Source organism: Salvelinus sp. IW2-2015, linkage group LG13 (assembly GCF_002910315.2).
Source record: "Salvelinus sp. IW2-2015 linkage group LG13, ASM291031v2, whole genome shotgun sequence".
NCBI lineage: Eukaryota > Metazoa > Chordata > Actinopteri > Salmoniformes > Salmonidae > Salvelinus > Salvelinus sp. IW2-2015.
The window spans coordinates 1,446,671-1,471,708 of record NC_036853.1 but is presented as its reverse complement, the minus strand read 5'-3'; the positions used below and the strand labels follow the sequence as shown (position 1 = coordinate 1,471,708).

Genomic DNA, 25,038 nt, shown 5'->3' with positions numbered 1-25,038 from the left:
CTGAGAGACTGAAAAACAGCTTCTATCTCAAGGCCATCAGACTGTTAAACAGCCATCACTAGCCAGCCTCCACCCAGTACCCTGCCCTGAACTTAGTCACTGTCACTAGCTGGCTACCACCCGGTTACTCTATCCTGCACCTTAGAGGCTGATACCCTATGTACATAGACAACCTTGTACGTGGCTTGATTCATGTGTCTTTCACAAAGACAAATCTGCCGATTCCTGCCTTGCTGGAAAGCCGAGCTGCTTGAATTGTTGCGCCAGGAGTGGCATAAAGTCACCCAACATCAATGTGAAAGACTGGTGGAGAGCATGCCAAGACGCATGAAAGATGTGATTGAAAAATCTGGGTTATTCCACCAAATATTGATTTCTGAACTCTTCCTAAGTTAAAACATTAGTATTGTGTTGTTTAAAAATTAATATGAACTTATTTTCTTTGCATTATTCAAGGTCTGACAACACTGCATCTTTTTTGTTATTTTGGCCAGTTGTMATTTTCTGCAAATAAATGCTCTAAATGACAATATTTCTATTTGGAATTTGGGAGAAATGTTGTCAGTAGTTTATAGAATGAAACAAAAAATGAAATTTTACCCAATCTCATACCTATAAATAGTCAAACCAGAGAAACTGATCATTTTGCAGTGGTCTCTTAATTTTTTCCAGAGCTGTGATATATAAATATAGTATTCTACTGTATTCTAGTCAATGCCACGCCTACATTGCTTGTCCTAATATTTATATATTTCTTAATTCCATTATTTTACTTTTAGATGTGTGTATTGTTGTGAATTGTTAGATATTACAGCACTGTTGGAGCTAGGAACACAAGCATTTAGCCACACCCGCAATAACATCTGTTAAATATGTGTGTATGACCAATAACATTTGATTCGAGGACTTTTTCCCCTCACTGCCTCAAAAGCTGCTGACAATGTGTTCATCCTGTTCCTGTCTCTTATACACATCTAGATGTGTATAAGAGACAGGCTGTATTCTAGTCAATGCCACGCCTACATTGCTTGTCCTAATATTTATATATTTCTTAATTCCATTATTTTACTTTTAGATGTGTGTATTGTTGTGAATTGTTAGATATTACAGCACTGTTGGAGCTAGGAACACAAGCATTTAGCCACACCCGCAATAACATCTGTTAAATATGTGTGTATGACCAATAACATTTGATTCGAGGACTTTTTCCCCTCACTGCCTCAAAAGCTGCTGACAATGTGTTCATCCTGTTCCTTCTTCAGGTGTGTAGGGGGTGCTCACAGCAGTTCAGTGTGCCTCCAGTGACCCACTGGTGTTCATTGGTGATGAGGTGAACTGCGGTGATCCACTTTTCTGCTAGCACCTGGACACTCCAACCAGCAGTGGTGGCACAATACCACAAGTGGTGAGTTACTGCCCTCACCCATGGCAGTACCTGAGACACAGGGAGTAAATGAGACCCCTGAGTCACTGACTTGAACATACCTTTGGCAATGTGCCACAGGTCATACTCATGCCAGATATGAGCCCCTCAAGTGCACCCTCACACTTGGATGCCTGTCAGTGGCCAAGGTTTCAATACTGCATCCATGGGCCTGTTAGTAATAATGATTTTATTATTATTATCCTAAAAAAGGTACCTACGTCCTCTTCATACATCCACCAAATACACACTTACAGCTAAAAAAAGATAGGTTAGGCTATACCTTACCTCAATGTGTTGCAGGCATCTCTCTAATCCCTCCGTCTCCAAACAGTAACTATTCTTCACMTTGGTAACATGCAGTCTCCTGGAGGAGGAACAGGTGGGAAGCAGAGTGGCCTGGAGAAATCACACCATGCGTCTCCAGATACGATCAGTGGACTGTCACCAATTGTAGCCAGAATGGCATACGTGTGGTGGGTCCACATGTGGTTGACCTCTCGCACAATGTAGATGCGCTGTTGGATTGCAAACTGACGCAGYGACATGGGCACCAGGCTGAGGAGGTGACATGTTTCCACAAATGTGGAGTGGGAGCCACCAGTAAGGAAGACAGACTGCTGATGGCACTACCTGCAAACAACTTTCCCACTCTGRTCTGGGACTCCCACTTCCTCCTGTGGCCCACAACACTGTCTCCATGGTGATGGCAAAACCATTTATTTTCAGGGATGATGACACCAGCTCGACATCCTGGCTCATGGCAGACATTGAACAACTCCTTCAGCTTGCTATCAAAGACTATGTATTTCTGATCTTGCACACACTCTTCGATTGTATCTCTTGGTTCGCACTGTGATGATTGTGTGTCTGAGCTCTCAGGTTCATACAGCGACTCCTGGTCTTCACTCATCTCACTCTCTGTCAGCTCTGTGGCCAATAGGGGCAGGACTCGGTTGTATACTGATGGTGGTGAGAGCAATCTAGCTGGGCCTCGAGCTCTTTAGTTATGGTCCCGGTGGAGCTTTTTTCCACTGCAGCACAGGAACAATCTGGCAACCAGGGGTTTGTTTGGCATGCTGTACTAACCGTTCTTTCCTGTTGGTGTAAAAATATTAAGGCATCTATTAAGCTTTAGTTATGTTCAAGAGTCACTGCATATACTGTATATTGTCAATTTTAAATATTGAAAATGGCATCAGGGATGACAGATTGTGTCTTGAAATAAACAAACAATAGCCTTAGAAATAACATGGATTTGCATGTACCTCCTCTTGCACAATCTCCAGGATGAAAACCTTTTCAGGGATGAAAATATCATCCTGAAAACAAACAAATGTTTTATTAAGATTAAGACAACTGAACCCAAATATATCAGTGTGCGTTAACAAGCTACCAGTCATGTATGCTGTCAACACACACACACAGCAAATACAGGAAAATGTATTTTTCAGCGAACATTAGCTATGTCAACTTCAGTTGCGCCACTCAGTTACAACAAAGTTATCCAGGGTCTAACCGTAGCCTAGTCAACAACAAACATGACTCATGGTCGGTTAACGTTACCAGGCTCCATTGACCCTCAATCCGACGTTTAGCTGGACTCCGAAGTCAGCGATGTTGATGATGGTCGGTCRGTAACCCCTACTGTACACCATAACCCTCGAAATTGAAGATGGAGGGGCAAGCAGAGGGCTTCAACGTAGGTTTAGGACTCCTTTACATTCTGAAACTCCCGGTTGCCGCATCGAACGTGCCCTTCATCGCAAAGTATTTCTCCGCAAAGTGCTGCCTACAGATCTTGCTGGCTCGAGCTGACACGTCCTTCCTTTCTTTAGGACATGGAGACACTTCTTCAAAAGTTGTGGGTCCTTGGACAGCCGATGGTACCTAACCGATATATATTTTTTGGAGCCAATTCGTACAGCCTGGCGCTATACAGTTCATGTCTGAATTACTAATTGTTGTTGACAACAATGTCCTTGTACTCTTCGATTCACTCTCCGCGCGAAAATTCAAYACCAGACAATTTACTGATTCCTGGCAGTGACGCACTGGCGTCAGTCGTTACTATGGCAATTAAAAATGGCGCCGACCATAGCTCAAATTAACCTTGTCGACGATCAAAATACTTAATACAGAGATGTTTTYATGTTAAAGTATTGTAGGKTATTAGTTGACTGATTACATCTCTTTGCTGAGATTTACTTCCTAAAGTGTTTCCATTGCCCTTTTAACTGTTTGATCATAATATCGTAATTCAAATAACATTTTATTTACATAGAACATTTTACAAAAGTAAATACMTTAAACCTACAACATGAGTGATCTAGAATTTTGCTTTCCTAACAGTGAAGTCCATATCCTGCATTTTTATTACCAACTCCTGACAGAAGATGTTTGTTACATTTTCTTMTTTTTGTTTTCATTCTGTTTTGTTTATTTGTGGAAGGCAAGTATATGACTATCCAGGTTCACTTTGTGTCTGAAGCTTATCCTGCAGTGAGCACAGTTAAATGTCTCTCCTATGTGAGTCGATATATGCTTTTTAAGGCTATATTTCTGTCTGAAGCTTTTCCCGCAGTCCCCACAGGTAAAAGGTGTCTCTCCTGTGTGAGTCAGTAAATGAACAGTTAGGTTTCCCTTATGGTTGAAGCTTTTCCCGCAGGCACCACAGCTAAATGGTTTTTCTCCTGTGTGAGTCCGTATATGCCTGTTAAGGGTAGCCTTCTGTCTGAAGCTTTTCCCGCAGTCACCACAGACAAATGGTTTCTCTCCTGTGTGAGTCCGTATATGCATGTTAAGGGTATCCTTGCGACTGAAGCTTTTCCTGCAGTTGTCACAGCTAAATGATTTTTCTCCTGTGGAGGTCTGTATATGCCTGTTCAGGGTCCCCTTGCAATTTAATATTTTCCCGCAGTCATGTTTTTTAGGCGTGGTGCTGGGTTTCCTCAATGGTGGGTTGGGATCCAATGGTGGGCTTATGTCAAATCCTACTAGATCACTGCTTGCAGCTGAGCTGTGGCTGGAGACATTGTCTTGATTATCTCGAGGGTCATAAGGATTGCAGAGGTGGGTCACTGTGCCAAAAGGTTTGAGATCCAATTCTTTGGAGTCACTCTCYCTGTTCTCCACAGTCTTGGTTTGGGAAAGAGTCAAAGACTGAAGTAGGTCGTCCTGATCACAATCACTTTTCACACAGGAAGGAGTGAACATGAACTCTACAATGTCAGGCTCCAGCCCTTGAAGCTGCCCTGCCGCCTGAGTGGTCCCGACTTCCTCATCTTCCTCTTTAATCTGCATGGGCTCTGGGTCATCCGTCTCCAGACTGGAGTTCCATTCCTCCTGGTCACATTGCTGCTGCACTGGGTTAACCTCCTCCTCAGAGACGGTAAGCGAGAACTGGAGGGAGTCTGTTCTACATCGTTTCATCTCCGGTCTGATCCGCAGCAGTCTGCGTAGCCGGTCATTCTCCACTTTAGATCGGGAAATCTCCTCCTGGTACTCCGCTACCACTTTCTCTACTGCCCCCATAATCTCTACGGTAGCCACTGTTAAACGCGTATTAACAAACACACTCAAAGACTGTAATTTTGCCATTTTCAGTGGACTGAGATTTAGGTATTCGGTTAACTGCGTCTAAAATCCACGTAAGGAATGTGCCTGTTGCAAATTCAAAACAAACATTCTACTTCCTTGTTGTCTTGTTCTTTAGTGTTTGTCAGCGGGTAGCTAGCCTGAAACGGACAACAGCGCCGCTAGCTGGATAGAGTTCTGATATGGGATAGATACACTACATGTCCAAAAGTATATGTACACCGCTCGTCGTACATCTCATTCCAAAATCATGGGCATTAATATGGAGTTGGTCCCCCTTTGCTGCTATAACAGCCTCCACTCTTCTGGGAAGACTTTCCACTAGATGTTGGAACATTGCTGTGGGGACTTCCTTCCATTCAGCCACAAGAGCATTAGTGAGGTCGGGCACTGTTGTTGAGTGATTAGGCCTGGCTCGCAGTCAGTGTTCCTATTTATCCCAAAGGTGTTCGATAGGGTTGAGATCAGGGCTCTGTGCAGGCCAATCAAGTTCTTAGACAACGATCTCGATTTCTGTATGGACGTCACTTTGTGCACAGGGGCATTGTCATRAAGAAACAGGAAAGGGCCTTCCCCAAACTGTTGCAATAAAGTTGGAAGTACAGAATCGTCTAGAATGTCATGTATACATATGTAACCGATGTGAAATGGCTAGCTAGTTAGCGGGGTGCGCGCTAATAGCGTTTCAATCGGTGACGTCACTCGCTCTGAGACCTTGAAGTAGTTGTTCCCTTTGCACTGCAAGGRCCGCGGCTTTTGTGGAGCGATGGGTAACGATGCTTCGAGGGTGGCTGTTGTCTATGTGTGCAGAGGGTCCCTGGTTTGAGCCCAGGTAGGGGCAAGKAAAGGGACGGAAGCTATASTGTTACATATACAGTGCATTCGGAAAGTATTCAGACCCCTTGACTTTTTCCACATTTTGTTACGTTACAGCCTTATTCCAAAATGGATTAAATAAAATATTTTCAGCATCAGTCTACATACAATAACCCATAATGACAAARYGAAATCAGGTTTTTCAAATTGTTTGCACATTTATTAAAAATAAAAACAGATACCTTGTTTAACTGGAAATTGAGCTCAGGTGTGTCCTGTTTCCATTGATCATCCTTGAGATATTTCTACAGCTTGATTGGAGTCCACCTGTAAATTAAATTGATTCGACATGTTTTTGAAAGGCACACACCTGTCTATATAAGGGCCCACAGTTGACAGTGAATGTCAGAGCAAAAACCAAGCCATGAAGTCGAAGGAATTGTCCGTAGAGCGCAGAGACGGGATTGTGTCAAGGCACAGATCTGGGGAATGGTACCAAAACGTTTCTGCAGCATTGAAGGTCCCCAAGAACACAGTGGCCTTCATCATTCTTAAATTGAAGAAGTTTGKAACCACCAAGACTCTTCCTAGAGCTGACCGTCCGGCCAAACTGAGCAATTGGGGGAGAAGGGCCTTGGTCAGGGAAGTGACCGAGAACCYGACTGTTTCTCTGACAGAGCTCCAGAGTTCCTCTGTGGAGATGGGATAATCTTCCAGAAGGACAACCCTCTCTGCAGCACTCCACCAATCAGGCCTTTAAGGTAGAGTGGCCAGACGGAAGCCACTTCTCAGTAAAAGGCACGACAGCCCGCTTGGAGTTTGCCAAAAGGCACCTAAAGGACTCTCAGACCATGAGAAACAAGATTCTCTGGTCTAAAGAAACCAATATTGAACTCTTTGGCCTGAATGCCAAGTGTCACGTCTGGAGGAAACCTGGCACCATCCCTACGGTGAAGCACAGTGGTGGCAGCATCATGCAGTGGGGATGTTTTTCAGCAGCAGGGACTGGTTGACAAGTCAGGATYGAGGGAAGATGACCGGAGCAAAGTACATCAAGAGATCCTTGATGAAAACCTGCTCCAGAGTGCTCCGGACCTCAGACTGGGGCRAAGGTTCACCTTCCAACAGGACAGCACAGGAGTGGCTTCGGGACAAGTCTCTTATTGTCCTTGAGTGGCCCAGCCAGAGACCGAACTTTAACCCAATCGAACATTCCTGGAAAGACCTGAAAATAGCTGTGCAGCGATGCTCCCTATCCAATCTGACAATGCTTGAGAGGATCTGCAGAGAAGAGTGGGAGAAACTCCCCAAATACAGGTGTGCCAAGGTTGTAGCGTCATACCCAAGAAGACTCGAAGCTGTAATCGCTGCCAAATGTGCTTCAACAAAGTACTGAGTAAAGGGTCTGAATACTTATGTAAATGTGATATTACAGTTTTTAAAARCCTGTTTATGCTTTGTCATGCTTTGTGTGTTACTAATTGCTGATAATTGCTGTTTACCTCTCCAGGATAAGGTATCCTTACAGGAAAACAACCACTTGCCTTAAGGTAACTGTCCAGTGTTTCCCGATTTCTATTAAATATGACTTACAGTGCCTTCGGAAAGTATTTAAGGGGCATGTTTGTGTACGATGTCTAATAGCGAAGTACATTTAGGGAGAGAGGCGCAAACACACAAAACCCACAGGGCACAAAGTGGTTCAATTAAGGTTGTTTCAACGTAATTTTCCAATGTATTGTGACATGGCATCTACAGTGCTTTCAGAAAGTATTCACACCCCTTGACWCTTTCCACGTTTTGCTGTGTTACAGCAGCTTCATTTAAAATTGATTACATTGAGATTGCGTGTCACTGATCTACACACAATACTCCACATTGTCAAAGTGACATTTTTGGGGGGATAAAAAAATAATCATTCAACCCCATTTGTTATGGCAAACCTAAATACATTCAAGAGTAAAAATTTGCTAAACAAGTCACATAAGTTACACGGATTCATTCTGTGTTTAATAATAGTGGTTAACATGATTTTTGAATGACTGCTCCATCTCTGTACCCCACACATACAATTATCTGTAAGGTCTTCAATCGAGTAATGATTTTCAAGCACAGATTCAACCACAAAGACCAGGGAGGTTATTCAATSCCTCGCAAAGAATAGCACTGATTGGTAGATGGTGAAGTTAGTGTTTTATTTTTCATACATTTTTTTTAAACGTTAGAATGCATCTTCCACTTTGAGTATGTCATGACGTGGCCCTTTCTGGGTATAGATCATGGCGTTGCCCTCTCTCTCACCCTCTCCTACACACAGGTTCTGTTATCTCAGGCCATCAATTCCTGGCGGAGACTCTCCCCCTGGCCATGCAGAAGGAGAGACACAGAAAGAACAAATGATTTCACATGGCGAACTCCTAAATCCCCAAAATGGGAATTTGAAACAAAAGGTCCACTTGTGAGAAGGTGGGAATGGTCAGTGGACACTTAAGGGACGGGTATGACGAGTGTGTTTCATTTGGTGACCTCAGAGAGGACAGAAAACACACATAACTATATCTCTGAATGTATATTTCTCAATTACGGAGTTTGCATCTAATTCTTGTATAAACTGAATGAGTAAAGATTAAACTATTTGTGAAATGATGTCATGTGATGTCAAACCTTTAATGTGAGAGAATTGTATTCCCTTTAAAGTTTAACTAAGTCATTGGCCYGCCCCGGTGAGCACAGACATGATCAGGCATCATAGAACYGCCTTTTCTACTGTTACGAATAAAAACCCCTCCTGAGGAAATCCTCTTAAGACCACGCATACCTTGGTGTAAGCTGAGGTGGCACAGGTTTGAGTACCAAGACTGAGCAAACCCACAGCGTWAGCTGTGATTGCGAATAGTTATTGAATTCCTAACCATACCACGTGAAGCATTGGCTACACGGCTGGAAATGGTTCAACTCTGAAACTATCGATCGCTACAGAATACGAGCAAATCTTAGATACTAATTACTAGTCTGCAGCTAGAAATTATGCAAACCTGGGATGCGATTACTGACAACYGYCGAAACATCTATTCTATGAAAACATTTCTGAATGGTACTCTAAAGTAATCATTCTAACCACGAAAGACTTTGATCTTCAGAGAGAGAAACGTGGATGAATTGACTCTCCAGCAGACGGACTGACGATGCCAATAGAGATCACGACGACACCTGGGCGTAAATATATATTGATTGCAATTATTCCCGAATGAGTGAGCGTTCATGTGCAAAGGATTAGCATTTCAATTAATATGATTATCAACTGTGTGTGTAGTTATCCCTTTTGTCTTTCCCGCTCTCGCTCAGTCCACACCCACTTCCCTTTGTTCACCAAGCCGTCATATTGATTAGCCCCCTAGGGAATCTTTCCTATCCTGTGTTAGTAACTAATAACTACTGTTGTTTGTTTATGCATTTCTGTGATTATTTAGTTAGTAAATAAATAAATGATTAAGGCAATTGGTGAATGGATGATTCATAGTAAAGGCTGGGTTAGTGCAGATAACCAACAATGTATGACGTTTGGAATGAGACTGACGTGAGGTAAATAATAATTCATGAATAAGAAGACTAACTGATCAGATATTAAAATATCTGAAGAGTTATATTAGGAAAATGATAACTTTGTAATCTGAAGATTTTCCTTAGTGCCCCGACTACCTAGTTAATTACATTTACATGATTAGTTTAATCACGTAATAAATATTACAGGTGCCAAAGAAACTATAACTATTTTGTATAGATTGTTGACCAAAACTGACAATTAAATCAATTTTAATCCCACTTTGTATCACAACTAAATGTGGAAAAAGTCAAGGGATGTGAATACTTTCGAAAGGCACTGTATAATTATTTACAATATGAGTGAAATAGTTTTCCTTTCAAAATATGGTAATTATRTATGTTAATTGAGGAGAACGGGCTCATGGTAATGGCTGGAGCAGAATAGCTGGAATGGTATCTAATCCATCAAACACATGGTTTCCATGTGTTTGCCGTTCCAATCACACCATTCCAGCCATTATTATGAGYCGTCCTCCCCTCAACAGCCTCCACTGATTGAGGTGGGGTTTTGAAGTGATTTTTCTCTAATTTATGCTTTGTATAGGRTGAGTCAACAACATTATTTGGGTATGAGTTAAAATAATATTAACTTTTAAAAGGGACATTTTCATTGGACAGTTACTTTAAAGGTTCTACAAAACTTCTTCCGGCAGTTTGAAAGTACATTCAGTATACAGTTTTATGCAAAAATAAAGCCTATTGTGAGGACTCAAAGCTAATCAATCAAGTCAATTGATTAATGCATAATTCTAATGTATTTTTCAAACATTCAGTCACTTGTTGATTAAAGGAATATGAACTAGAGGAGACAATGGGCTGTGCTTAAATGTTTTTAATTTTATTCCAGGTCATCAGTTAAAGGTGCACTATGCAGAAATCGCATTTCCTGGTTGCTAAAATTCTAATCGTTCGCCTGATTTCAATTTGTGAAAAAACAAGCAAGTATAGTGTAGAGAATCATTGTACCATCTAAACCACTGTGAAATATACTGAACAAAAATATGAACGCAGCATGTAAAATGTTGGTCCCATGTTTCATGAGCTGATATAAAAGATCACATAAMTGTTCCATACGCACAAAAAGTTTATTTCTCTCAAATTTTGGGCACGAATTTGTTTAGATACCTGTTAGTGAGCATTTYTCCTTTGCCAAAATAATACATGCACCTGACAGGTGTGGCATATCAAAAAGCTGATTAAACAGCATGATCATTACACAAGTGCACCTTGTGCTGGGGACAGTTAAAGAGCACTAAAACGTGCAGTTTTGTTACACAACACAATGCCACAGATGTCTCAAGTGTTGAGGGAGAGTGCAATTGGCATGCTGACTGCAGGAATGTCCACCAGTGCTGTTGCCAAAGAATTTAATGTTAATTTCTCTACCATAATGTCGTGTTAGAGAATTTGGCAGTAACTCCAACCGGCCTCACAACCGCAGAMCACGTGTAACCACACCAGCMCAGGACATCCACATCCGGCTTCTTCACCTGCGGGATCGACTGAGACCAGCCACTCGGACAACTGATGAAACTAAGGAGTATTTCTGTCTGTAATAAAGCYCTTTYATGGTGAAAAACTCATTCTAATTGGCTGGCCCTTGCTCCCTAGTGGGTGGGCCTGGCTCCCAAGAGGGTGGGCCTATCCCTGTTGCGTTTATATTTTTGTTCAGTATATATTTTCAATTACCAAAAATATTGTATTTTCAGCAGTTTGAAGTTGGTGTACAAAACCAAAAACAAGACGCAAAAACAAAACTTAATGGCAAGCATAGAAATAGCGCACTTAGAAAAGATCTACCACATCTTATACTTGCTTTCAACGAGAATGACAGATCTATAMCTAACATTTCTATGTGAATTTTGTTGGGTTGCCCAAAAAGTTACATATTGCAGCTTTAAGACTTAAATAAAGAGAATGAAATAGATCCACAAAAGACAATGTCGTCTAAAACAGCAGCCAGGTAGCCTAGCGGTTAAGAGCCGAAAGGTTGCTGGTTCGAATCCGAGTCAACTAGGTGAAACATCTGTCGACATGCCCTTAACCCTAACTGCTCCTGTAAGTCGCTCAGGATAAGAACGTCTTCTAAATGACACTTTCCCCCCCCTAAAGTAAAACAAATAAATCAGGCAATAGAAGAGGTATAAMATWWAAAAWTAAAAAATATAGAACTGTTTTTCTGAACTAAGAGTGCAAAAAGTAGCACCTTCAGACAAAGACAAAATGTTAACACAAGTGTGRAACAAACACTTGTTGTAAACTAGTCAATTGTTTGAGGAAATTAAAATGAAATAGTGCAAAACAAAAGTGCATAAACCTGTAATTTKTTTACTCTGTCTATCAGTGACAGATGTAGATCTCCTCTCCTTCAGTGTAGGCCTTGTGTGCCCACCCTTGACTGAACAAGCACTGCACCCAGATCTGCCCTGGCATGGATGAGCCAAAATCTTCCGCACAACTTCCTGTTCATTCTAATTAGTTGCTCTCTTCTGAGCGCTCTTGCCACACTGTTTCTGCAAGCWGCGCTTGGCTTTTGGTATCACCTGTTTTCTCATCCTCCAGGGCACCTTGACAGGGGTATCGGTTAGAATGGTGGTCGTTCTTCTCCTTCGCCTTCGGGAAAAGGTCGGACAGCTACAGGGCTGAAGTTAGCCTCTCCGAATCTGAGAGTGGAAGACTCCTCTCTCATCTCCAACAAGTGGGCTCATTTTTTGTGAACAGTCGCATCACAAGTCAGACTGTTGAATTAACTTAATTTGAACGTACTTTACCCRTTGTCTGCTGATTTTGTCCTTATATAGGAGGTAATCTTAGAAGAAATATTCAGTGTAGTGTTTGTATTTTCAATGCTGACGCAATTCRCACACGGCATGCACAATATGTAAACAATGGCAGAGTTTAACTGAAGAACAGACCCAACGTTGTCCCACGCAATCAGCTGGCAAATTTCCCAAGCACCGTGACTGCGAGGGAACGGGCTTTGGTCAACAACATTCAGTTACATTGGGCTATTATTAACAAATTGTGCATCACGTGGAATGCATCAGGAGATGGAATATACAAGCAACAGAACCTACCGGCGCCGTAATAAGTCAGGTAAACAACCCTTTCCYGTGGATACCCCATTTCCACTTCCTACCACCAAAAGGACCAACAGCACRGAAAACCGGTAAAGTACATTTAAATATCAATGTATTCAACATTCTGTCTTGTAGACTATTGYGTCTTTTTTACAGCGACTTCTTTCAGACTGAGATCCATGGCGTAACCATAGTAACAGTCTGATGTTTAGACAAGGCTGACGTCATCTGTGGGGAGGGGATTGACTCAGTGCAGAATCACAGAAGAGATCTTCAGGTGTAGATGGATCTGAGTGTGGAGGTGATCCCCAGAGGTGGAATAGGCTTGGACCTCCCCCTGCCCAGGAGAGACAGACCGCCCCACAGGACTTGCGTTGACCTCCACCCTAGGCTGGCCCTGTGGAGAGCCACCACGGCCCCCTGGTGCTCCTCTGTGGTGTCCTCCTCTGTCCTCCTCTGTGGTGGTGGGGGCAGGGCGACCTGTTACAAAAGCAGGTGAGAAGTTGGCTTCTGTAAAGACAGTAGGGTTTAATGGCCATATGCCGGTACAGTGAAATCCAGCCATGATGTTGGCTGGTGTCACAGCAGATGGTAGGGCTGTTGCCACAATTCCTGGTAGGTCATATATGGAGACCGTTTTGCCAGGGTACGTCTTTATCCAGCAATCAATGGCACTGTTGATGTATCTCCTCAGGGGGCCGTACACACTTCTATCCAGGGGCTGCAGCTTGTGGGAGCAGTGAGGAGGGAAGGAGAGCAGCACGACGCCATTGGCTTTGCAGTAGTCCATGCCCTGGAGTGAGAGGTGAGAGGCTTGATTATCCAGAAGCAGCAGCTGTGGAGACTGTGGGGACGCCCTGGTGTACTTCACAAAATGTTGCAAGAAGGCCAGGAAGTCATTCTCCYGCATCCAACCAGAACCACTAGCAGTGCCCATGCATCCTGTAGGCCCATCACGTAGGAAGTGATCAAGGTACTTATTGTGGGGAAAGATGAAGTGAGGTGGAATGCTGTTTCCTTGAGCATTGACCGCTAGTGCCATAGTAACCATTGTTCCTCTCTCTACAGATGTTGTTGGTCCGRCCTGCTTCCTCCCTCTGTTGGCAATGATTTTGTTCGGCACTTGGACTGTTGTGGTGCTGGTCTCATCCATGTTCCACACATCTTTGGCCTCAAAGTTGTGGCGGCCCAGAATAGTAGAAAGGTTGTTGAAGAACTGAGACACGTTCGTTGCATTGAAACTTGTCGCCCTCAACAGACTGGTGGCTTGAGGCTGGCGGATGGAGAGGCCGGGGTGCCTTTTGAGGAARGAGSTGAACCAGTCTTTCCCTGCCATCTCCTTGGTAACCCAGGTCTCAGGGTACTTGCAGTGGTAGTGTTGGGCAAGCTGGTATGCAAGTCTACGTACCTGAAAAGTAAAGGCAATATTAATTATGAACTGTCATGAACCTCTATATGACCTTTTTAAATCTTATAGTTAGTCTTTTTTTTTAATGCTAATCAACCACCGGCACTATTGTAAGCTTACCTCTTTAGGACTCAATCCAAAGTATATATCTGMAGCCCTCAACAGATACTCTTTCAGATGATTCTCCTGCTCCTGACTAAACACTCTGTTGTGGGCTCTGTATGCTGGCAGTCGGGCATTGGCGCTATCCTTTTTCCTCCGACAGTACCTAAACAGAGTAACATGGCATACGCCATGTGCTTTCGCTGCACTCCTGACTGACTGGCCCCCTACCAGCACATCTTGGGAGGCTCTCTYAAATGTCTCTGGATGAAACAGACCTCTGTCTGTGGTTCTGACCCTAACTCTGGGCATGGGGAGTATATGAGGTTTTTTATACGTGGTGCTGGCTTTAGTATCGGGTTTCCTTAATGGTGAGTTGGGATCCAATGGTGGGCTTATGTCAAATCCTACTGGATCGTTAATTACGGCTGAGCTGTGACCGGAGACATTGTCTTGATTATCTGGAGGGTCACTGGTAATGTCAAGGTGGGTCACAGTGCCAAAAGGTTTGAGATCCAATTGTTTAGAGTCACGCTCTCTCTTCTCCATAGTCTCGGTTTGGGGAAGACTCAAAAGTGAGTCCTCCTTACCGCAATCACTTTTCACACAGGGAGGAGTGAATATGAACTCTATGATGTCAGCCTCCAGCCCTTGAAGCTGCCCTGCCTCCTGAGTGGTCCCGACTTCCTCCTCTTTAATCTGCATGGGCTCTGGGTCTTTTGTCCCCAGACTGGAGTTCCATTTATCCTGGTCACATTGCTGCTGCACAGGGGTAACCTCCTCCTCGGAGACAGTAAGACACAACTGGAGAGAGTCTAATCTATATAGTTTCATCTCCGGTCTGATCCGCAGCAGTCTCCGTAGCCGGTCATTCTCCTCTTTCGATCGGGAAATCTCCTCCTGGTACTCCGCTACCACTTTCTCTACTGCCCCCATAATCTCTACGGCAGCCAATGTTAAACGCRTATTAAYAAACACACCCAAAGACTGTAATTTAGCCATTTTTAGTGGACTGAAAGTTAGCTATTCAGTTARCTGCGTCTAAAATACACACAGGGAATGTGCATATTGCAAAATAAAAACAAACCTCCCTCCAATTCGACTTCCGTGTTGTCTTCTTCTTTTATGTATATCAGCGGGTGTCAAGCCCCRAAACGGACAACAGCGCTGCAAACTTGATAGAGTTCTAAACTGGAATAGAATAACAAAATTATTTTTTATAGTGTGACATGGCGAGTGGCAGTAGCTGAATTTCCATCCAGATGCTCATGCGAATATTCCAAAATGATATGGTTGTGTGGTCCTCCCACTACAATTTGGGAAACCATGCAGTTGATTAGGCTACAGATACCATAAGTTATGATGAACGTCACAGGGTAGTGAGCGTACGGTGATCTTGATAGCCTACTCCTTTCCAATAAATATTGAGGGTCTTATTCTGGTGACATGATGATCGATGCTTGACTGCTGTTTGACAAGTAAAAATCTATAATAATCTCATCATGTAGACTAGCCTACCCGTACAGCCCAGCTGACCCTAGCTGGCAATGGTTTGTTTGGGATTTGCCTCCTGATCTTTTTAGCAGCACATTCACCACTCTGTCAAATGGCTAACTCCGCCCTCTYGCAGCACAGGCCAAGGGCCTGAGACATACAATGAACTACCCCAGCATGGTCGGCTCTGATGAATGTGTTTGCCCGATGCAAAAGGCAATTTTTAAACCATCTCGCGACCACTGCCTTGTCTATAGACTTCCCCCAAACAAACAAAAACTGACTCTCGGGGAATGAGTGCACAACTGGTAAATAGTCACTTATAGATATGTCTGTCAGTCAGGTGGTTATAGCTTCTATTGCAGTAATGTCAAAGGGCTCTGGCTAGTATTACTTAGCCAGCTAGAAGGATGAACCTAATGTGAAAAGGTGCCTACCTCAACAGGATAAAAAAATACGCTACTATAATAGCTTTGCTTTACAGAGAGTAGGCTACTGAGAAAGACAGTGATGTGGCGCTCAGTGGTGAGACTGAGGCAGGCTTCAATGCATGCAGGAGGAAGCGACTATGAGTTTTATTGAGTTCCGGAACAAACACTGGTTGTGGCCCTGACTGATATGAATAGTGTACTGTATATAGTGTACAATTGAATCTCTCATGACCTGAACGTTAKATCTGTATTATTTTCTGTAAATATCATTGCTTATGCTTGATTATGTGTTTGCAAACAACATTTCCCTGTGGGTATAAGTCATTATCTTACCTATACATTTTTGGGATAAATGGCTCCTCCCTGTGTGTTATTAATTGCCGATAGTGGCTGTTTTCCTCTCCAGGATAAGGTATCCTTACAGGAAAACAACCACTTGCTTTAAAGCTTCTAAAGGACTTCTTCAGACAGTTTGAAAGTACATTCAGTATACAGTTCATGCATTTTCAACAGACCAGCCACCATTCACATGTTAATTCCAGTAAAAGCGTTAGCATTTTCAAATGTCTTCCTGAGAGCGCAGCCCTCTACCCTTTTTCAGAATTGCCATTCACTGGGGTTTCCAACATTCCTCTGAGGAGGCTAAGAATTTTTGGTAATTGTTTACTGTGTTTTAGTTCAGCCGTTGATGAGTATCCTCACATGATACATTGAGTACAAGATTGAGACACATCGCTGCACATTGAGTAGAAGACAGAAGCAATGTATCAGATCTGATGAGTCCGTGGAAAAGAGCAGACCCTCTGAACTATCCCTCTAAGATCCTAGGACCGACTAATGCTACTACTTCTAATACTATTACTGTTCAGTCAGTCTACATCGTGGTTTCCACAAAACTCAACAGAAGCGCATGTTCTCTCTCCATCTCACTCCTTCTCAACATGAAAATGGTCGAAGAGGAGCAAGGCATGTTTGATCCGTCTGCCTGTTTTTTTCTGGCACATCGTTGCCGGGGAAACATACATTTTTTGGACTCATGTCATTCTTTTTCTATTTTCTCTGGCAATGAACAGCTCTTTGTAGTGTCATCATGAAACTTTMATTCCTAACCCCAGGAACAAAGGTTGCATTAGACTACCTGTTAAGTTCACTTAGCCCTTTCACACTACCCATTGGGCTGTTGAGACTTAGAGAACGCTTCTGACAGCCGTCCTATGCCTTGTTAAGTCATTTATTGATCTGTAATATTTTGCATAGCTTTATTRGAGCTTTATTCCCTGTGTCATACTATTTTCTGTTCCCCCCACAGTGAGTTTTGGGGGGTTGGTGCACAACACATTTCAGTGGTGTGACAGCTGTCTTCCTGAGCTCTCAGATGACTCTGGGCCTCATGGCAATAGAAAGATATGTGTTTATTTGCCACAGCATCTACTACCTGAGCATAATAATTTCCAGGCATCTGCAGCTTGCCTCGGGGCTAAGCTGGGTTTYGAGTGTCAGTGTTGGTAGTGATCAACCTGGGACAAGGTTCTGTTAACAAAGCCACTGCAGGACTGTTCTTGAACCTCGAATTGTGGAAGGGTCTATTTGTTTTATTCCAGAGCAAAATGTACTGTTCTTCGGCCCTCCCAGCCTCATCTCGACTCTTTCAGTCATCATCATCCGCTCCTGTTATGGACGCATGTACAAGAAAGCACGCAGGGCTGCTGTGGTAGGCCAAGGTTACATCTGCCGTGCCGGTAGCACTGTAGCCTTTTACCTCTGCATGTTTCTACTACAGCTGCTGCCATTCATATACTGTTGTAACGATCGTCGTTTTCTTCAGATGAGGAATAGGAAGGATCGGACCAAAACGCAGCGTGGTAAGTGTCCATGTTAATTTTAATAAACAAACTGAACACTGCAATAACAGAATAACGAAAGTGAAACAATGAAAATCGAAACAGTTCTGACAGGTGATACAAACACTAAACAGAAAATAACTACCCACAAACACAGGTGGGAACAGGCTACCTAAGTATGGTTCTCAATCAGAGACAAYGATAGACAGCTGCCTCTGATTGGGAACCATACCAGGCCAAACACATAGAACTAGAAAACATAGAACAAAAAACATAGAATGCCCACCCCAACTCACGCCCTGACCAAACCAAAATAGAGACATAAAAAAGGAACTAAGGTCAGGAYGTGACAACTGTCTAACCTCGACACTACTAAATAAAAATCWAAAAATCRAATAAAGTTGTATTAGTCACATGCGCCGAATACAACAGCTGTAGACCTTACAGTGAAATGCTTACCTACTAGCCCCTAACCAACAATGCAGTAAAGAAAAATGAAAAATGAATTAGAAATAAAAGTAACAAGTAATTGAAGAGCAGCAGTAAAATAACAATAGTGAGACTATATACAGGGGGGTACCGGTACAGAGTCAATGTACGGGGGCACCGGTTAGTCGAGGTAATTGAGGTAATATGTACAGTTGAAGTCGGAAGTTTACATACACTTAGGTTGGAGTCATTAAAACTTGTTTTTCAACCACTCAACAAATTTCTTGTTAACAAACTATAGCTTTGGCAAGTCRGTTAGGACATCTACTTTGTGCATGACAAGTAATTTTTCCAACAGTTGTATACAGACAGATTATTTCACAGATTATAATTCACTGTATCACAATTCCAGTGGGTCAGAAGTTTACATACACTAAGTTGACTGTGCCTTTAAACAGCTTGGAAAATTCCAGAAAATGATGTCATGGCTTCAGAAGCTTCAGATAGGCTAATTGACGTCACTGAATCAATTGGAAGTGTACCTGTGGATATATTTCAAGGCCTACCTTCAAACTCAGTGCCTCTTTGCTTGAAATCATGGGAAAATCAAAAGAAATCAGCCAAGACCACAGAAAAAAAAATTGTAAACCTCCACAAGTCTGGTTCATCCTTGGGAGCAATTTCCAAACACCTGACGGTACCATGTTCATCTGTACAAACAATAGTACGCAGGTATAAACACGCGTTCTGTCTCCTAGAGATGAACGTACTTTGGTGCGAAAAGTGCAAATCAATCACAGAACAACAGCAAAGGACCTTGTGAAGATGCTGGAGGAAACAGGTATAAAAGTATCTATATCCACAGTAAAACGAGTCCTATATTGACATAACCTGAAAGGCCGGTCAGCAAGGAAGAAGCCACTGCTCCAAAACCGCCATAAAAAAAGCCAGACTACGGTTTGCAACTGCACATGGGGACAAAGATTGTACTTTTTGGAGAAATGTCCTGTGGTCTGATGAAACAAAAAAGAACTTGTTTTGGCCATAATGACCATCGTTATGTTTGGAGGAAAAAGGGGGAGGCTTGCAAGCCGAAGAACACCAGTCCCAACCGTGAAGCACGGGGGTGGCAGCATCATGTTGTGGGGGTGCTTTGCTGCAGGAGGGACTGGTGCACTTCACAAATAGATGGCATCATGAGGTTGGAAAATTATGTGGCTATATTGAAGCAACATCTCACACATCAGTCAGGAAGTTAAAGCTGGTTGCAAATGGTTCTTCCAAATGGACAATGACCCCAAGCATACTTCCAAAGTTGTGGCAAAATGGTTTCAGGATAACAAAGTCAAGGTATCGGAGTTACCATCACAAAGCCCTGACTTCAATCCTATTGAGAATTTGTGGGCAGAACTAAAAAGTGTGTGCGAGCAAGGAGGCCTACTGACCTGACTCAGTTACACCAGCTCTGTCAGGAGGAATGGGACAAATATAACCCAACTTACTGTGGGAAGCTTGTGAAGGCTACCCGAAACATTTGACCAAGTTAAACAATTTAAAGGCAATGCTACCAAATACTAATTGAGTGTATTAAACTTCTGACCCACTGAGAATGTGATGAAAGAAATAAAAGCTGAAATAAATCATTCTCTCTACTATTTATTCTGACATTTCACATTCTTAAAATAAAGTGGTGATCCTAACTGACCTAAGACAGGGAATTTTTACTAGGATGAAATGTCAGGAATTGTGAAAAACTGAGTTTAAATGAATTTGGCTAAGGTGTAATGTAAATTTCCAACTTCAAATGTATGTGATCCAACTGTTAARTTGAATGTTTTATCAAAATGTACACATATAATGTCTGAGGGACATAAAAGGCACTCTAGTTGTGCATGGAACGACCCATTGAGTGAAATATTTCTTTTTTTTTATGTGTTGTGATAATTACTTTTGTTCTKTTAATTAATGTGCTTGCTTCAGCAAGAACACTGCTGCACTAACYCATGTTTATTTTTTATTTTTTAAAGCTCTAGCTCTTAAAAGGCCGTATGCAGCCGTTTCTTTGCTAGGACTGTCTGGGAGTGGTCTGAGAGGAAGGGATATGTCATCTCAAAACGAGCTGTTATTGGCAGAGAGGTTTGGAACTCTCTTTGTAAGTGAGGGGAATCGATTATCTGGGGTTGGTTACCCCGGTGTGAGGAGRTCACCAGGTCATTCGTTTTGGAACCGGGCTGCCTCCCGGGCGTGAGACAGGTGCCCCATTCTACGCCCACGGCGAAGTCGACTCAAAACAAAAGTGACGTAGCCTAGGCTAGATTAAGAATGTGGAGTAATGAGTAGGAGTCTGTGTTTTCACATGCAAAGTGATTGCTCTTATAAAATGMTTTATTTGCCTTCCCAATAAAACTAGTTTGAAAATTCAAACATATTTTATGGAAAATATATGTATTTTTCTGGATGATGTTGACCGGGGCACCGGCTCAGGTTAATAGAACTCCCTCATTGATCTGTATTAACTTATACCGCCTGGTGATGTCACCAGGCACGCTAAACTCCACCAATGCGAAACCTGCTGATTAGAAGGTCCTGTGTAGATTGTATTTTCATCCAGCAACTATCAGGAAATAACACTGATTAAATGTTYTAGTTTTTTTACAGTGTTAGTTTAATCAGCTGTTGTACAATATGATACAAAACACAGGGAAAAAATGAATTTTCCCTTCACATACTGATTTCCACCAATCACCAGTCATCCCTACCAGTTTCCTGCAGGGGTGGGACTTCCTTCTCCAACAGCCTTAAGTAGCCTCACCTGCTCCTAATCAAGGTGGTTACCTAATTGGCTGGAAGCTTTTACAAATTAATTTGTCATTTTTGAAGAATGTGTTTAAATGTGTAGTTTAGACCTATGACCTTGAAGTTATTGATTTAAGTCCATTTGTTCTTTCCTTTATACGTATGCATTTGGTGTTGAAGATTTCCTTGTGTTTATCAATATATGTTCCTATGTTTGTTCATTCCATGTGCTTTCCCAGCTGGACTTAAGTTGTAAAACTCAATAATTTATCCTTTGTTTATGATGGTTTGCCATTTGCTTCAATAACCTTGTTTGATTTGAGGTAATCTCATTCATACTTTATACAGTCTTCATGTTGATACTAGTTTATGTAGATACTATTTTATACAGTCTTCATTTTGATACTATTTTAAACAGTCTTCATGTTGATACTAATTTATACAGTCTTCATTTTGATACTATTTTAAACAGTCTTCATGTTGATACTACTGTATGTAAATGAGTATCCGAACATTATGTGATTGTATTCTCAAATAGTACTTAGACATGAACGTTGTACCTTACATAGTAACATTCAGTAAGAATGTAAATTAGGTTCATCATTCTGATCTGTACTACTAGTATCACATTAAGATGTATAAATTTAGTTGCTAACTATGAAAGACTATAATGTTAGTATCATAGATCCTAAGACTGTACTAACTAGTATCACATTAAGACTGTACTAACTAGTTCAACTTAAGCTGTATAACGTAGTATAACATTAAGAACTGTACTTTCTTTATATTACTAGTTATACATTAAGATAGATAAATAGTATCAACATGAAGATTGTACTAGATAGTTATGCAAGCCATATAGAACGTGTACTGAACTCGGTATCTGATAATCATCTATGAGTGAAAGTATGAACTAGTATGACATGTTAAGATAAGGATCTTGATACTAACAAGCTAGTCGTTTGATACAATTAAGACTATTCACAAGCATAGTAGATAAATCTTAATGCAGGGTTTTTGGCAATTTCTCACTGTTACTAAGTGATATCGGACAATTAGAGACTGTACTCATTTAGTATAAATTAATATGGAACTAGTATCAACACTAAGAATTATATATAATCGCTCAAGAATTAAGACTGATACGTAAAATAGGTTATCATCGTAAGACCTCGTACAGATCTTAGTTATTAGATCATTTGACATGTACTATACTAGTATCAAATGATGAATATAATACTAGTTTAAGCTTTAGTACTGTCACTATAACTAGTTTATCATAGCATTGTAGTATGTACTAATAGATAATTTCAGAGATACGCACCTTGTTAAATTAACTAGCTAAAACATTAAGACTGTACTAATAGTATAACATTAAGTACGTATAACTAGTATACAAACATTAAGAGTATTAATCTAGTCATCTAACATTAAAGAGACTGTACTCCAACTGTATCAACATTAGACTGTACTAACTAGTATGTCAACAATGAAGACTGTATAAAATAGTATCACATTAATACTGTATAATAGTATAACAATTTCAAGAAACTGTTACTACATATTTAACATTAGATGTTATTAATAGGACAAAATTAAGGGACTGTAGCTCAGTATCACTTAACGACGTTGTAATCTAACTAGTATAACATAAGACATGTACTAACTAGTATAACATTAGAACTAATATCTAGTGATCATATAAGACTGTTTCTAATAGTAATCAACATTAAGAACTGTAACTCATATGTATCAACAATTACAAGGAGCAGTATAAACTCAGTATCAAACATTAAGAATCGTGTATAACAGTATACAACATTAGTACTGTATATAGTACAACTTTAACGCACATAGTATAACTAGTATCACATTAAAGCTGTACTAACTGTATCTGAAGTATAAGGATGTACTAATAGTATCAACATTAAGAATGTATATAGTATCAATAATTAGTAACTGTAGTATAGTTTATGAACCATTAAAGAAAATGGAAACTAGTATTAAATTAATACTTATATACCTAGTATCTAAGCATATAAGATGTATAACTAGTATCAACATTACGACTATATAACTAGTATACAACATTAGATAGTACTAATAGTATCAACTTAAGATGTACTAACTAGTATCAACATGAAATCGTACTATAGTATCAACATAAGACTGGTTCAAAATAGTATAACCTTAAGACGTACTAACTTGTATATAAAGATTACAGACTGACTAACTAGTTATTAACATTAAGACTGTACTAATATGTAATACAAAACTTAGACGGATAATTAACTGAGATATTCAAACATTAAGAAACCTGTTAACTAACTAGTATCAACTTAAGATGTATAACTAGTATCAACATTAAGACAGTACTAACTTAGTATCGAACCATTAAGATAGAGAATAATACTTAGTAGTCAACTTAAGAATACGATATAATAGTATAACAATAAAGTGTAATAACTAGTTAGCCCTTAAGTAGCTGTACTAATAGTATCAACTTAAGACTGTATAACTGTATAACATTAGACGTGTACTATAGTATCACATTAAGACTATAAAACTAGTATCAACATTAAGACTGTACAACGAGGTATCAATTAGACTGGTACTACTAGTAAATACATTAAGACTGTCTAATAGTATCAACACTTAGAGAGAATTAAGGTATTCAACATTTAACTGAGTAACTAGTATGCGTAACATATTAGAGATCTGTACTAATAGTACAACATTAAGACTGTAGCTAACTGTGTAACATTATAGACTGTACTAAGTTAAGTATCAAACCTTAAGACTATAAACTAGTATGCAACATTAAGACTGTATAATAACTATACACTTATATAGGATGTACTGAAATAGTATCAAGATTAAGACTGTACTATATGTAATCATACATTTAAGATATGAGACTAGTAATCTATACAATATAAGAATATAACTAGTTTCCAAAATTAAACTGTATAACTAGTATCAACATTAAGACTCGTCTAACTAGTAGTCACAATTAAGACTGTCTACTGTTACTCACAATTAAGAACTATGACTAGTAATAACTAAGACTAAATAGTATCAATCATTAAAGACTGTACTAATAGATATATAACGATTAAGAATGATACTAATAGTATCAACATTAAGTTTACAACATTAACAATGTTCTTCCACTGTATTTCTGATCAATTTTGTTTTAATGGAGCAAAAATGTGCTTTTCTTTAAAAACAACGGGCATATTCTAAGTGACGCAAACTTTGAACGGTAGTGTATATATTAGTAGTATTAAAAAAACACTCGCAATCTAATTTATTCCACATTAACTAATCATATGAGTTAATATGTAGGCAGTCATATGAAGGATTGTTACCTATACAGAATTCGGCATTTCAAAATGGACATTTTTCGTTGTAAGTAATTATTATTTTGGCATAACAATTACTGTGATTCATCCTATATTGTTCCTAAATTCATTACCCCATCAGCAACAGATGTGGATACATACACTCCCACCTTCACACAAACAACCCACAAGCTCAGATGTTCAACAGTTATTCATCCGGAGTCAACTCAAGAAGAGGACTTGATGATGCGAATGCATATAAGTTGTAGATGTTTGAGAAAGCCATGCAAAATTGAGGCAAGAAATGGGGAGTTTAATTAACTAAATGTCAAGTCCTAGCTGATGGAGCTCAGATCACCTTTTCCCTGAACACACTCTGGTTCCTCATTTTACATTTTTTCCCAAGCATCTATGTCAGACCTTTTGATTATTTGTGCCACCAGGGCCTCAATAATTTGCTTCACTCTCTGATTGTCCGAGTGTGAGGGGGCGGTAATGCTAGGGCTATTGGCAGTAGGCTGTTATAACACAGATAAGGATTTCTCCTTAAGTGTGTGTTTGCTCACGTGGGTGTTAGGGTATATATCAATCATCATCAATATGTATTTTATAAAAGCCTTCTTTTCACCTCAGCTTGTATGTCACAAAGTGCGTATAGAACGCAGCCTAACCCA

General features: G+C 40.7%; 2 protein-coding genes across 2 annotated transcripts; both read right to left on the bottom strand.

The window, feature by feature from the left end:
• Positions 1–1,002: 1,002 nt before the first annotated feature.
• Positions 1,003–5,122, bottom strand: LOC111971936 (uncharacterized). The gene is made up of 4 exons (XM_023998724.2): positions 2,990–5,122; positions 2,692–2,745; positions 1,712–2,521; positions 1,003–1,435 (listed from the first exon to the last, which is right to left on the bottom strand). The coding sequence occupies exon 1, from the start codon at positions 5,021–5,023 to the stop codon at positions 3,863–3,865; it is 1,161 nt and encodes a 386-aa protein (XP_023854492.1). The 5' UTR covers positions 5,024–5,122; the 3' UTR covers positions 1,003–1,435; positions 1,712–2,521; positions 2,692–2,745; positions 2,990–3,862.
• Positions 5,123–12,664: 7,542 nt separating this feature from the next.
• Positions 12,665–15,119, bottom strand: LOC111971922 (uncharacterized). Its single transcript, XM_023998711.2, has 2 exons — positions 14,048–15,119; positions 12,665–13,927 (listed from the first exon to the last, which is right to left on the bottom strand). The coding sequence occupies exons 1-2, from the start codon at positions 15,029–15,031 to the stop codon at positions 12,767–12,769; spliced, it is 2,145 nt and encodes a 714-aa protein (XP_023854479.1). The 5' UTR covers positions 15,032–15,119; the 3' UTR covers positions 12,665–12,766.
• Between the last annotated feature and the right edge of the window lie 9,919 nt (positions 15,120–25,038).